Raw genomic sequence first — 14,304 nt, forward strand, 5'->3', positions numbered from 1 at the left:
CACCCCGGTTTCTTTTACACAAAACTCAAATCAAAACGAACCTATTAACTATGATGTTTTAGAAAATTAGTGCACATAGGGTGTTATTAATTAAGTTTGCTCCACGGTGGCACGGCGGCAGAACCCTTCAGACCAAAGAAAATAAATGAAAACCAACTCAGTTTTAGGAAGTTACCTTATTAGTACACTCCATCTAAATTATAGAAGAGATAACTGGGAAATGGGTTTAATAACTTATTCTCTGATTAATTTAAGCAGACTTATTTCTAACCAGAAGTGTGCTTAGCATGGTAAACTACTTTCCATCGTCCCATGCAACCACCTGTACAAATACACCTGCAGGGGTGACCAATCTCACAGCTGGGATAGGCTACACTCACTCTGCTACCTTTACAAGTATAAGTGATATAGATAATGTGTGGATGGATGGATGGATGGATGGATGGGTAAAGAGGTGGATAGATAGATAGATAGATAGATAGATAGATAGATAGATAGATAGATAGATAGATAGATAGATAGATAGATAGATAGATAGATAGATAGATAGATAGATAGATGAATGGATGAATGGACGGATAGATGGATGGATGGGAGGATGGATGGATGGGTAAATAGGTGGATGGAAAGGTAAATGGGAGGATGGATGGATGAATGGATGGATGGAAAGGTAAATAGGTGGGTGGATGGATGGGTTAATAGGTGGATGAATGGATGGATGGAGGGACTGATGGACGAATGGATGGACGGAGCGAGCGATGGATAGGATGGATGGATGGATGGATAGGTAAATAGGTGGATAGATGGATGGATGGATGGATGGATGGATGGATGGATGGATGGATGGATGGATGGATAGGTAAATAGGTGGATGGATGGATGGATGGATGGATGGATGGATGGATGGATGGATGGATGGATGGATGGATGGATGGATGGATGGATGGATAGGTAAATAGGTGGATGGATGGATGGATGGATGGATGGATGGATGGATGGATGGATGGATGGATGGATGGATGAATGGATGGATGGGTAAATAGGTGGATGGTACCATGTGCCAGCTCAAGGCCTTATACTGGTCTGATACCAAACCTCCCAAGGATAGATGGATGGATGGATGGATGGATGGATGGATGGATGGATGGATGGATAGGTAAATAGGTGGATAGATGGATGGATGGATGGATGGATGGATGGATGGATGGATAGGTAAATAGGTGGATAGATGGATGGATGGATGGATGGATGGGTAAATAGGTGGATGGTACCATGTGCCAGCTCAAGGCCTTATACTGGTCTGATACCAAACCTCCCAAGGATAGATGGATGGATGGATAGGTAAATAGGTGGATGGATGGATGGATGGATGGATGGATGGATGGATGGATGGATGGATGGATGGATGGATGGATGGATGGATGGATGGATGGATGGATAGGTAAATAGGTGGATGAATGGATGGATGGGTAAATAGGTGGATGGTACCATGTGCCAGCTCAAGGCCTTATACTGGTCTGATACCAAACCTCCCAAGGATGGATGGATGGATGGATGGATGGATGGATGGATGGATGGATGGATGGATGGATGGATGGATGGATGGATGGATGGATGGATGGATAGGTAAATAGGTGGATAGATGGATGGATGGATGGATGGATGGATAGGTAAATAGGTGGATGGATGGATGGATGGATGGATGGATGGATGGATAGGTAAATAGGTGGATGGATGGATGGATGGATGGATGGATGGATGGATGGATGGATGGATGGATGGATGGATGGGTAAATAGGTGGATGGTACCATGTGCCAGCTCAAGGCCTTATACTGGTCTGATACCAAACCTCCCAAGGATAGATGGATGGATGGATGGATAGGTAAATAGGTGGATGGATGGATGGATGGATGGATGGATGGATGGATGGATGGATAGGTAAATAGGTGGATGAATGGATGGATGGGTAAATAGGTGGATGGTACCATGTGCCAGCTCAAGGCCTTATACTGGTCTGATACCAAACCTCCCAAGGATGGATGGATGGATGGATGGACTGACGGAAGGCGGATGGATTTTGTTTGTTCTATTTAATGCTAAACTTTGGTTTCCATTGGAATCCAGTGTAACTGTTGACATATAAAGCTGACTAAAGCTTTTGTACTGAACGAGGTGGACAGTACTTAACTTTTTAACACCTCTTTTCAAGCCTCCAGAGTAAGCTTTGGTCTCTTAAATCCTTTATTTCTCGTATCATTTTTTGGCCAGTGTTACGGTTTAAATGTTTAATGAAGCTGGAGCCTGCGCCTGTAGAGAGGAAGTGTAAGAGATAAATGCCTTTAAGCTTAATCTCTAAATACCCCATGACTCCAGTCTGGACAAAACTTTAAACCTGTCTCATATCAACATACCTTCCACTATCCCAGTGCTGGCCATTTTCTCTCCTAACTCCGTGAACGAGGAATCCTGCAGAGATGACTCTTTAGAACTCTCCTCATCTGTTCCAAAGTGGTTCTCATCTTGCTCTGACATATCAGGAGGAATGGGAAAGTCGTCTGGTGAGAATGCTCCCACGGGTGAGCGGAGACCCACGGGGCTCTCGGCCTGTGGCGTCTGCCGTTCTGTGCTGCCGTTAGTGGAGGAATGGACTGACGACGGAAGAAGCAGGACGTTTGGCTTCTTTGGGACCGGTGGTGGAACCTGGAAAGGAGTGGGAAAGACTTTAACATCAGCTAGGAACAACAGGAATTCAGAGAGTTTCTCAAATCAAGACCCACTTGCTGATCATCAACACAAGGACAACTTTATCAAAGACATTTTTGAGAGAGGTCTTGCTCACCTTGGGTTTCTTTTTGTCTGACAGTTCTGCCAGACAGGAGATTGTCATCCTTGAGGGAAGTGTCTTGCTTTTGTCCTGGAGTTCCGGGGCTTCCTGGCTACTGCACGGTGAGGGGAGTGATCCTCCGTCTGCGGGACCAAAACAGATCTCCGGTTCTGCTTCTAATTCAGGCTCCATTGCTGGGTCTTCCAGTAGAGGCTGGGGGTCTGGCAAAGGAGGCAGGTCAAAGAGGGACTGGGAGTTGTGGTGGAATGAGTGATCATAGGCAGTTTGTATAGGAGTAAACGAATCAGGGGGAGCAGAAGGGCTCGATGCAGTTTGGGGTGGAGGTTTTTTGGGTTTGGGTTTTTTCATGACTTTGTAGATGTTCCCCAGGGGCACAGGTCGATCCACAGGTGAGCCAGGAGGTGATTCAAGGCCAAGGGGGGATGTGGAAGAGGGGGAAGGAGACTTAAGGAGAAGGTTTATGGGACGTTTGGGCAATGGGGGCTTGACAGCGACAGGGGGCTTAGGTTTCGGTAGTGTGGGTGGAGGGCTTGGGTCTTCACCTAGGTCTCGCTGCTCCTCTTCAATGGTGTCGGAGGCTCCATCAGGACAGTCCTCTAAGTCCCCCCGAGAGACAGAGCGAAGCCGAATAGTCTTCAGCTCATTCTGGGTGACCACAGGCAGTGCTTGTGATGAGCTGGGGCTGATTTTTCCTGGTTTTGCTGCCGTCGAGGTGTCGGAATGTCGTCTGCTGGCTTTCTGCTTTGGCTTGATGGATGACAGTTCTAGATGTGCATTCCCTGGCATCTCAAAGGACAATCTGGACCTTGCAGTTGGGTCTTTGGGTGATGGTAGTGATGATTTCCTTTCTGGGATCTTTGGGCGCAGTTTACAACCCAATGTCCCTGTGGTCCCTGCTGTCCCATGACCTCCCATTTGACTCAGTGGAACTGTTGGGGTGGGAGTCTCTGATTGACTGGAATAGCCACTTGATGGCGACATGAGTCCAGGCGGTTTGAAAGGTGAAGATGCCTTGATGTCAGTTTCCATGGAAAGCTGTGAGGGTGAGGTTGCTCTGGAGGTGGAGGGAGAATCAAGCAGGGACTCAGAACTACCTCTGACTTTCATACATTCAATGACGGTGGTACCTGTTGCTGTGCTGGAGCCTGATAGAGACCTGGAGAAAGGAGAACAAATACATCTCTTGTCAAAATCCAACAAACCTCACTTGGTTTGATATTTTAAATATGAAAACAAGCTTGATCCTTGATCCTCTTACCTGTATGGGTCATTTTTCCAATCCCCCAGCTGCCAGTGATTTTGGAAGGTCATCTCTGTCTCTCCCTCCCTCTCTGGTGCCTGGATCTCAAGGCTTGGAGGTCCATCATGTCCTCCATGGCTCAACTCCCGCTCACCAACACTTGGTTTATACGTGCAGGATGAGCCTGGCAGGAGGAAATCAGGCTGGAAGTCTGGGTAGTGGTCCCTGGGGATGTGTAAGCTCTTTGGCCGTCCATCTCGGTACAAGCCGCCCTCATGGTGGATTCTCCCCTCGGCTTCTCCAAGGTTCTTCATGAGAGAGACGCTCCTCACGGGAGGCGGCGGCTTGCGCTTGCACTTCTTAAGCGAGATTGAGCGCGAGCGTAGGCGCAAGCGGCCATCCGCGCTGTAGTCTGAAGCTGTGACGGAGATTGTGTCTGTGGTGCTGGCGCTGTCTTCAGAGCTCCCTCTAGGGTAGAGGAGGGCATAGTTCTCACTTATACCAAGGAAGTTTTGATGCTGTTGGTGGTGGTGGTGGTGGTGGTCTGTCATAGTCATAGCATTTCCGTGCGCATCTGCTTGGACTAAACCCCCTTCTGTAAAGCAAAAAGAACCAGAATCCGTGGGGGTGGAAAGGGAGCGCTCCCGGAACTTGAAAGCGTTTGCTGCCGCTATAGATCGAGCTGACCTTTCCCGTCCTCTCCCTACCTCCCCGGCTCCCCCTCTCCCTCCATCAGCAGCCGCCCCTTCAGTCTCACTCCGCTTCCCCATCATCGCTGCCGCCAGAGATACCCCGGGTATGTTATTCCCTCCTCTCCCAGAAGGGTTAGACACGGATGTGAATGAACTGGAATGTGAGCCCACAGACTGTCCTGAGCCCACCAGCATCACACCCTCCTGGTTCCCTCCTCCTGCATTACCGATTATCGTGTGCTGTTTGGGTGGGACTGCTGGGCCCTTGCTCATGCTGTAAGTGTAAGGTTCGTTCCACGCTCCGGGAGAAAATGTGGAGCCCTTAGGTCCGTTCCAGGAAGCGGAGGGTGTGTTTGAGCATAGCAGCCCAGAGTGGTCCATAGTTCCTTGGCGGAATTGGTCCTGTGCACGCCGCTCTGAGGTGTTGTCTGTGGAGGAGAGAGGAACAGTCACATCAAGTTTATGTTAACACCGTGTGGATGAATAAGCAAGTTCCTGAAGAAGAGGGAAGTTTAAGATTTCTTTCAACAACAAGGAAATTGACCCATCTCATTTTGTCATGACTTGTTCCTCTTTTCTTTCCCTGAGGGATGATTGTGTTTAACACAGGGACACAGGAAAGACTAAGACAAGACAAATTAGGAGCTTCCTTTGTGGTCACACACACCTGCAGGTAAGGTTGTGTCGAGGTCAGAGTGTGTCTTCCTCAGGGGGAGGTTTTGCTGAAAGGTGTCCGTGACAGGTTCTAGAGAGCGGGGCTGGTGGGGGAAGGGGTCCCCTGGAGAGGGGGATGGGGACGGGGAGTGCTGGAGGAGGTCGACGCCGTGAAATTTCCCTCTTCCCGTCTCACCTGGAGGAGAAACACAGAAACGGGACGGTCATTGAGATGAAGGGGAAGAGTAATTTTACTAGACACCTTAGAAATTCAATAAAGGACAAAAATTCAATCATGTTGTTGACATGGCAATAAAGTACCAGATTGTGGCTCCTAATAAAGCCGGCTTGTTTCACCCAGAAGAGACTGATGAAGAAAGGTATAACTAACAGTTAGTGGATGTGAAGACATGCAGTGAATTTTTATACACGTGTAGCGCAGCAATGGCCAGCGCTTCTAGGATCCTGGTTCAATTCCTCAACTGGACATGGGCCTTTCTGTGGGGAAAGGCCTGGGATCTAATTGGCCTTGCCTGTTTTACTTTCTCAATGGCAAAGATTCACAGTGAGGGATACATGTGATTCTTAGAAGATCCACAGGAGGCGCCAAAATCAGCACAAACAGAAAGTTCCTCACTGGAGCTTTAATTTTGTTAATTGTAACTATAAAAATGTACAATTTTGGGTCCTGTTATGTTACTTGATAAGGCTTATAGTTAGGGCTGGCTCAGGCTTGGACCAGCTCTTAGTTATGCTGCTATAGGCTTAGACTGACACACTGGGATCCCCTCCAATCACTTACTTTAACTCTCCCTGTCCCATTAAAGTTACTAACCATAGAACTTTCTGGAGTCCCTGAGCTCCCTTGTCTCGTAGGTTCCTCTGAGTCGCTGCCATGGACGGCCTGCTGCTACAACTACTACTATCCGTCTCACCACTATCATCTCTCTCTCTCTCTTCATCTCCCTCTACCCCTCTCTCCAACTCGGTCTCAGCAGATGTGTGTCTAACATGAGTCTGGTCCTGCTGGAGGTTTCTGCCTGTTAAAGGAAGTTTGTCCTTGCCACTGTAACTTGCTAAATGCTGCAAAGTGCTCTGCTCATGGTGGATTAAGATGAGATCAGACTGAGTCCTGTCTGTAAGATGGGACTGGATCTGATCCTGTCTTGATGTTGGGTCTTTGTTAATAATAGAACATAGAGTACGGTCTAGATCTGCTCTGTTTGGAAAGAGTCTGAGGAGAACAGATGATTAGTTTGTCATAAGCATCACAGCAGCCTAACTAACAAGAGAAGGGTGCATATGTTTGGAGATGTCAGAGTATATTGAACTGATGTACCTACACATTTGAACAGCTGCACTTTCCCAACACTGTCACCAAAAACCTACATTATATTTATGTTCTACATTTTCTGATCCCATATTTAGACCCTGAGTGACTTTCAGCAGATGCTTCAGAGGAAACCTGCTGTTCTGTTGTACTTCCTGTCCCCCTGATGTCTCATCTGGGCCGACAGTTTTTCAGTGAATCATCAGAGGAACCAGGACTTGATAACCTCGACGACAAGAGGACTCATAAATCAGTCAGACTTCTATTAAGACTTCTACGTACTACAAAAATGTGTCCCCTCGAACAACATGAAACCTCTCTGTGAAGTTTTGTTTTTCACAGAATGATGTTAAAACAAACGGACTCGCACACGCAGACACACAAACGCACGCTCAAAATCAATGAGGCCGACAGAAAATGAATCAAATAAAGTCGGATCGATGAGAACATCTTTGGCATTTTGCCAAAACAAACTGAATTAAAGGAACAACTCAGTATTTATTTAATAACCCCTGACTCTAATGGGTCTAAGTAAGCAAAATAAAACAAGTGGAGCATTTTGTTTTCTCATAAATAACATATTGTGCTGTCAAACTCAATAACTGCTTGTTTTGAAAACCTCAAACGACTGTGACAATGGCGAGACGACTCCAAACAATCTTTGTTGTTGCTCTTTCATTTCAGTAGCTTCTAATTATGAATTCGTTCAATTCAACAAATCTCTTTATTAACTTTTTTTTTTGTTCAACCTTTTTTTTTTTTCCTTAATTAGGAAACGAGAAGAAGGACGTCAACCTGAAAGTATTCTTTGTTAAAGACATTTATTAAACACACTAGACTGATTCAGCTGCAGAGGATTGGTTGTAATACAGGGTATAGTAGCAGGAATTAAAAATGTGTTTGTTAAAGTTAAAGGGTGGATTGTTTGCAAAGCTGAATCAATCAATCAATCAGACTTTATTTATGCAGCGATTTTCATACAATGACATTGTAACACAAAGTGCTGTACATAAAAACAACTTATAATAGAATAAATTAAGAAAAAGATCCCAATCCCACCCCACAATCCTAAGGTTAAGAACACAATATAAGCAACAATAATAATAAAAACACTAAAAATAAAATAAATAAATAAGTTAAAAAAAAAGAAGTTGCTGAACGAACTGAGGAAACGTGATATCTTGATGAGGAAACATTGGAGGTAAATTAAGATGTTAAAACTCAACACAGGAAATGAAAATCACCAAAATAAAATACATTTCTAAGATAATAAAAAACTCAAATATTAAACCATTAAAATTAATAAGTACATAAATAAATAAGATAGAATAAAAGACTGAAATTTGAACTAGATAATTAATGAATAAATAAATACATAAATAAATAAAAAATAAAAACATAAATAAAATAAAAAGTGACTAAAATTTGAAATAGATAATAAAAATAAAATAAATAAAATAAAATAAAAAGTTACTGAAATTTAAACTAGATAATAATAAATAGAATAAATAAACTAAATACTATAAAATAAATAAATAAAAGAAAGAAAAAAAATAAAGAAAATAAAGAAAATAAAAAGTGACTAAAATTTGAACTAGATAATAAATAAGAAAATGCATAAAAACATAAAATAAAATAAAAAGTTTCAAAATTTGAACTAGATAATAAATAAATAAAGTAATAAATGTGAATAAAACTGTTCTCAGAATAAAACCCATTTAAAAGTGAGGCTAAAAATGTCAGCCTTAAATTTTCTTTTAAAAACGTTGATGCTCTGTGCAGCCCTCACATCTTCAGGTAGGGTGTTCCACAGGCGTGGGCCGTGATGATAAAAAGCTGCCTCACTGTGAGTCTTAGTTCTGCTTTTGGTACAATTAAAAGTCCACTACCTGAAGACCTGAGGGCTCTCACTGGCGCATATGATAAAAGCAAATCTGATAAATAAGAAGGAGCAAGACCATTAAGAGATTTAAAAACCAATAAAACCTGTTCTAAAAGATACTGAATGAACGTTTATAGCACCAGACAAAGAGGTGGAGCCTCAATTTAAGCAGCTTTTACTGTATTCAGTTTAAACTGAGTCAGTGTTGCATCCTTTGACTGATTGATGTCTTTATATTTTCTGTTGTTTACATATTTTCAGAGTAGAAAACAGTCTGTAGCTTGATCCTTTTACCCATTCGAACAAACATACAAAATCTGTGTCTCTGTTTGTCTGTATGCTATGTATCTATCTCTCTGTTGACTCTCAGGGGGTTTGTATTCACACAGATCACCCCCTCCCTCCACTTCCTTTATAGTTGTGTCCCTCCTGCAGGGCCTCGTATCAATTATACATCCAAGCACTGAAGAACACAGAAACCCAAATGTTTGAGCTATCTTAGAGTGCAAACTGCAAGCTAACAGCAGACTGACTCCACATGAAAATGTTCCCGGCACAAAAAAACATTTGCAGAGAAAACAACTAATTAAGCTCAGTGATGCAATTTTTATCCACATTTCCAGAACAAAGCTCAGGGACACACAAGTTGGGAAAAAAAGCTAATTGTGAGATTTGCTACGGAGCAGAGTCTGTCACAACTTGTTAAGCTGTTGTTCCTTCAGCTAAAGGGGAAATTTAGCCTTTCTCAACTCCCACCAAACCCCTCTGTGTTTCTGCATGGCTTCAAGATTATTTAAAAGAACTCTGGCTTTTTTTAATCTGTGTTTTTTTAGTTACATTTGCATCCAAAGTATCAGAAGCTTGCTCTGCTAGCTAAGCTAAAATGCAAAGTATGCGAAATGAAGCTAAGGGCGTATTTCCCTCCAAAAAGGGCAAGAAAGTGAAATGTAGATTGTGCAATGCTTCTCTCCAGATTAACAGTAGGTTAAAGCTGCTGCTGGTAGTCGTGATATAAACATCAGTTTGGAACGAGATCTCGAATATCAACACTACCTCTCCCCTCTCCTCGCTGTCATAACCCCGCCCACAAAAGACCGTTGTGCACGTTCTATGAGGAAGTAGTCGCTTCCCAGCTAATTAGGGTGACGTAGTGGGGCCGCCACTCGACCAATCAGGATTGGAGATTAGCTAGATTGGCCCGTGATAACGGCAACGAGGGGAATAATAACATTGCTTGATACAAAGGCATTGGAAAACATAGAGATTTCGCCATAATCTCAAATTACTTCACTTACAGATGAGTACTGATGGGTGTTATGACCTTTTCTCCAAACCCAGCAGAAAAGAAGTAACATTTTTTTACACCATTCCTACCAACAGCAGCTTTAAGCTTAATGTTGTGCCACATCAAGATAAATAATGGGACTAACATATCCCCTGATAGCTAGCAATTCATGACATCATTGCTGCTAGCTGCCTACAGTCGCCACAGAGTTGTTGTGGTGATTGATTTAGACCAGACAATCATGGTTGTAGCGGGCCAGGCTTTAAAAGAGCGACTAAACGTATCATAACTCAACTCAACTCAACTCAACTTTATTTATAAAGCACTTTAAGAACAACAGCATTTGGACACAAAGTGCTGTACAGAAACATAATGGATAAAAACAAACAATAAAATCATAAAATCAATAAGAACAATAAGATAAAATAAAGTTGAAAAATAAAAATAAAAATAAAAATAGAAATAAAAAAGGCACTAAAACAAGAGCAGAGTCTCATGCTGAGTTGAAAGCCAGGGAATAAAAATGGGTTTTAAGACAAGTTTTAAAAGTGGACAGTGAGGGGGCTTGTCTGACGGCTAAAGGAAGATCGTTCCACAGTTTGGGAGCAGCGACAGAAAAAGCCCTATCCCCCCTGAGCTTCCGCTTTGACCTCGGTACCTCCAGGAGCAGCTGATCAGCTGACCTGAGGCACCGAGCAGGGGCGTAGAGATGGATCAGCTCAGACAGGTAGGGCGGGGCGAGACCATTTAAAGATTTAAAAACAAATAAAATAATCTTAAAATGGACTCTAAAATGCACAGGCAACCAGTGGAGGGAGGCTAAAATGCACTTTATGTGCTCCCTCTTACGTGCTCCAATTAAAAGGCGAGCGGCTGCATTCTGGACCAACTGGAGACGTGCGAGGGAGGACTGACTGATTCCTAAATAAAGTGCATTGCAGTAATCCAGCCGGGATGTGACAAAGGCATGGATTACTGTTTCAAAGTGCTGTCGTGCAAGGAAAGGCTTCACCTTTGCCAGCTGCCTAATTTGAAAAAAACTGGACTTTACTATAGAGCTGGTCTGCTGATCCATCTTAAAATCACTGTCAAGCTTAAAACCCAAGTTTGAGACTTTCGACTTAAAATAGACGGCCAAAGGGCCCAGATCAACCAAAGAAGCATGTGTTAAAAATCAAGCTAGCTCTGACAATTAGCTGCTGGCACAACCTTGTGAAGTTACTGAATCAGCTTTGAAGATAACACTGCTAGACTTTCTCAGAGAATATGCAAGTTAGGGTTTTTGTATCTCTGTGAATCTTTAGCAAAAGCTAGTTTTTGCTTTTTAGCTAGCCAAGCTAAAAGTCTTTCGGTCTAAAATAATGCTTCAGAAGCAACATACGTCTTTTTGCTAGTCCTCCTCAAGTATCAGCCATTAGTATGAAACAGTATGTGAAAAGAAAATTATTTAAATAAAAAAAAAAACTTCTCCTGCTTGCTAGGTCTCAGCAGATCAGGATCCTGGTTCAATTCCTCAACTGGGCAGGGGCCTTTCTGTGGGGAAAGGCCTGGGATCTAATTGGCCTTGCCTGTTTTACTTTCTCAATGGCAAAGATTCACAGTGAGGGATACATTTGATTGTCACAAGATCCACAGGGGGCGCCAAAATCAACACAAACACAAAGTTCCTCACTGGAGCTTTAATTCTGATAAATTGTAACTATGAAAATCTACTATTTTGGGTCCTGTTATGTTACTTGATAAGGCTTATAGTTAGGGCTGGCTCAGGCTTGGACCAGCTCTTAGTTATGCTGCTATAGGCTTAGACTGACACACTGGGATTCCCTCCAATCACTTACTTTAACTCTCCCTGTCCCATTAAAGTTACTAACCATAGACTTTTCTGGAGTCCCTAAGCTCCCTTGTCTCGTAGTTTCCTCTGAGTCGCTGCCATAGACGGCCTGCTGCTTCCGTCTCACCACTATCATCTCTCTCTCTCTCTTCATCTCCCTCTATCCCTCTCTCCAACACGGTAGGTCTCAGCAGATGTGTGTCTAACATGAGTCTGGTCCTGCTGGAGGTTTCTGCCTGGTAAAGGAAGTTTGTCCTTGCCACTGTAACTTGCTAAATGCTGCAAAGTGCTCTGCTCATGGTGGATTAAGATGAGATCAGACTGAGTCCTGTCTGTAAGATGGGACTGGATCTTATCCGGTCTTGATGTTGGGTCTTTGTTGATGATAGAACATAGAGTACGGTCTAGACTTGCTATGTTTGGAAAGAGTCTGAGGAGAATGTTTGTTGGGATTTGGCGCTATACAAATAAAGATTGATTGATTGAACTTACTTCTCACTGCCAAACTTTACTAGAGTTCTTAACATAAACACTTAAGGGCATCAGTATAAGAGAAATTCCACATAGATCCTTTAAAAATACAGTTTCATCAGTTCATTGAATTCTCTTTCACAACTTCCTTTTTTAAAAGATTGTTTATCGTCTTTTTACCTTTATTGGATTAGACAGCTGACTTAAAGGAGATTGCAGATCAGAGTCAAACTAGCTGCCATGCATGTCAAGGATTAAGCTTCTGGATACAGGGTGCCTTTTGTTCAGAATAAGCTGAACCTGAGCCTCATTTCTTCAATCTTTGTAATCCTGCTTGGGAAGGAAACAGTTGTTGAAATTTGTTAATCCAGACGTTTTTAAAAAGCCGTGTTTTGACTCAGAAATCTTAAAGACTTTGACCAGCAATTCACCGAATGAATGATCTGACATGTTGGGTTAGGTGATTCTTAACAAATAACATGTCATTTTGGCAGCTTACAATGTAATAACCTTGCTTTAATAATCATTTAATCACACATTTAATTGAAGCCAGTCGACCCTGACTGATGCATCATGGTCATTTCTTGTTATTGGTGAAATAAAGCCTCCTCAAAGCGTGGGTATCTCTGCTCCTGTTCTCCTGCTCTGACTCATTGACTAAACTGTTTCTTTTTATACCTCCGCACAGTCCATTCATCCCGTCTTTTACCCGTTTAGCTCGTTTACCGAGGGATTCGATGGCTATTCCCCCCTGTGCATAAATAAATGAGAGCGTTTGGGTTGAAACGTTTACTGCCATCCAGCAGAGACTCAGCCATGACTCAGCCATTGAGCGAGTTAAACATGACTTCCTGCTTCCCCTTAATTCATCCAGACAAAGTGACAATTTGCAGCCTTCATTGTTGGGCAGCAGATATTTGTACGTGCAAACGGTCACGTCGTGTCTTTCGGCCTCATTTGGAGTCTTTGTGTTGCATCTGAAGCACACACTACTTCAGCTATCAGAGAGACAACACGGTGATTCATTCATCATTATGTCCCCCTCAGTATGGCCGCAGCTTTACTGCTGTCCTGCCTGCTGTGGGTACTATAACCAGAGGTGAGTGCAATTAGAGACCTTGTCCTCAAACACAGATGTTCGAGGTTTAATCTACCGTGGCAGTAGTTAATTCTTATTGAACACATCAGAATGACTTTGAGTCCGCTCATACACCCGACACAAAACTTATCGTCATGCAGGACAAGTGTTACTGTTTACTCCTCCTGATGCAGTCTTCATTTTTGTACCCAGCGTCCACATTTTGTAAATACTCTATGAACTTTCGCCCACATAAGCATCTATGGGTGTGTGGGTCTTGAAATGAGGTGTGGTCAGAAGCGTAGCTAATGTGTTGCTATCACAAAGACACGATATTTAGAGGGCGCATTACTGAGATGGAAATACGTGTATTTTACTGATACAGTGAAATTGAGTGTTAATCGGTGCAGAGGGTTTAAAGGTGACATAGTATGCTCTTTTTCATCAACATATATTGGTCTAAGAGGTCCCCAAAACATGTCTTTAAAGTTTATGCTCAAAAAAACACTTTGAAATCAGATTTTGGCATGCCTGAAAAGTCCTTTTCTTCAGCAGTCCTCAGAACACTCTGTTTTCTCTCTGACCACGCCCCCTCCGGAAGTGGATGTGCCCTCGGCTGTACAGCACGTTGATCTAATGTTTACATGTTGGCTGCTCACAGACCCGCGTTACTTCAACCCTCTGAATCTGATCCAGAATCTGATCCTGACGGAGAGGCGCCTGCAGCAGGACCTTTCTGAACCATTGGTCACAGATTTAGTGTTTCTTGTTGTTTTATTTGTCAGTATGTCGACGTGTGTCTTGGTACACAGCTACGAACATGTAGCTATGTGGCTATGCTAACTAGCGCTAGCACCTTTCCATGAAAAATAAAAATCATCCACTAGATCTTCAAATCTGCAGACGTGGGGAGTAAAACCGACCTTTGTGTTTATTAAGACAGCCTACAACTAGCATGCCTCCCTCCTAAGCTCCTTGTTAGCACACGTGTGCAG

At 43.1% G+C, this 14,304-nt stretch overlaps 1 protein-coding gene across 1 annotated transcript in view; it reads right to left on the reverse strand.

The window, feature by feature from the left end:
- nhsl2 (NHS-like 2) overlaps positions 1–14,304 on the reverse strand; it is a 102,341-nt gene that overhangs the window by 6,386 nt on the left and 81,651 nt on the right. Inside the window, exons 5-8 of the mRNA XM_034677069.1 lie at positions 5,446–5,628; positions 4,105–5,206; positions 2,841–4,002; positions 2,413–2,701 (exon numbers count right to left, since the gene is read on the reverse strand). Coding sequence (XP_034532960.1) covers positions 2,413–2,701; positions 2,841–4,002; positions 4,105–5,206; positions 5,446–5,628 — 2,736 coding nt within the window. The remainder of the gene's footprint in view (positions 1–2,412; positions 2,702–2,840; positions 4,003–4,104; positions 5,207–5,445; positions 5,629–14,304) is intronic.

This window comes from Notolabrus celidotus, chromosome 23 (genome assembly GCF_009762535.1).
Source record: "Notolabrus celidotus isolate fNotCel1 chromosome 23, fNotCel1.pri, whole genome shotgun sequence".
Taxonomy (NCBI): Eukaryota; Metazoa; Chordata; class Actinopteri; order Labriformes; family Labridae; genus Notolabrus; species Notolabrus celidotus.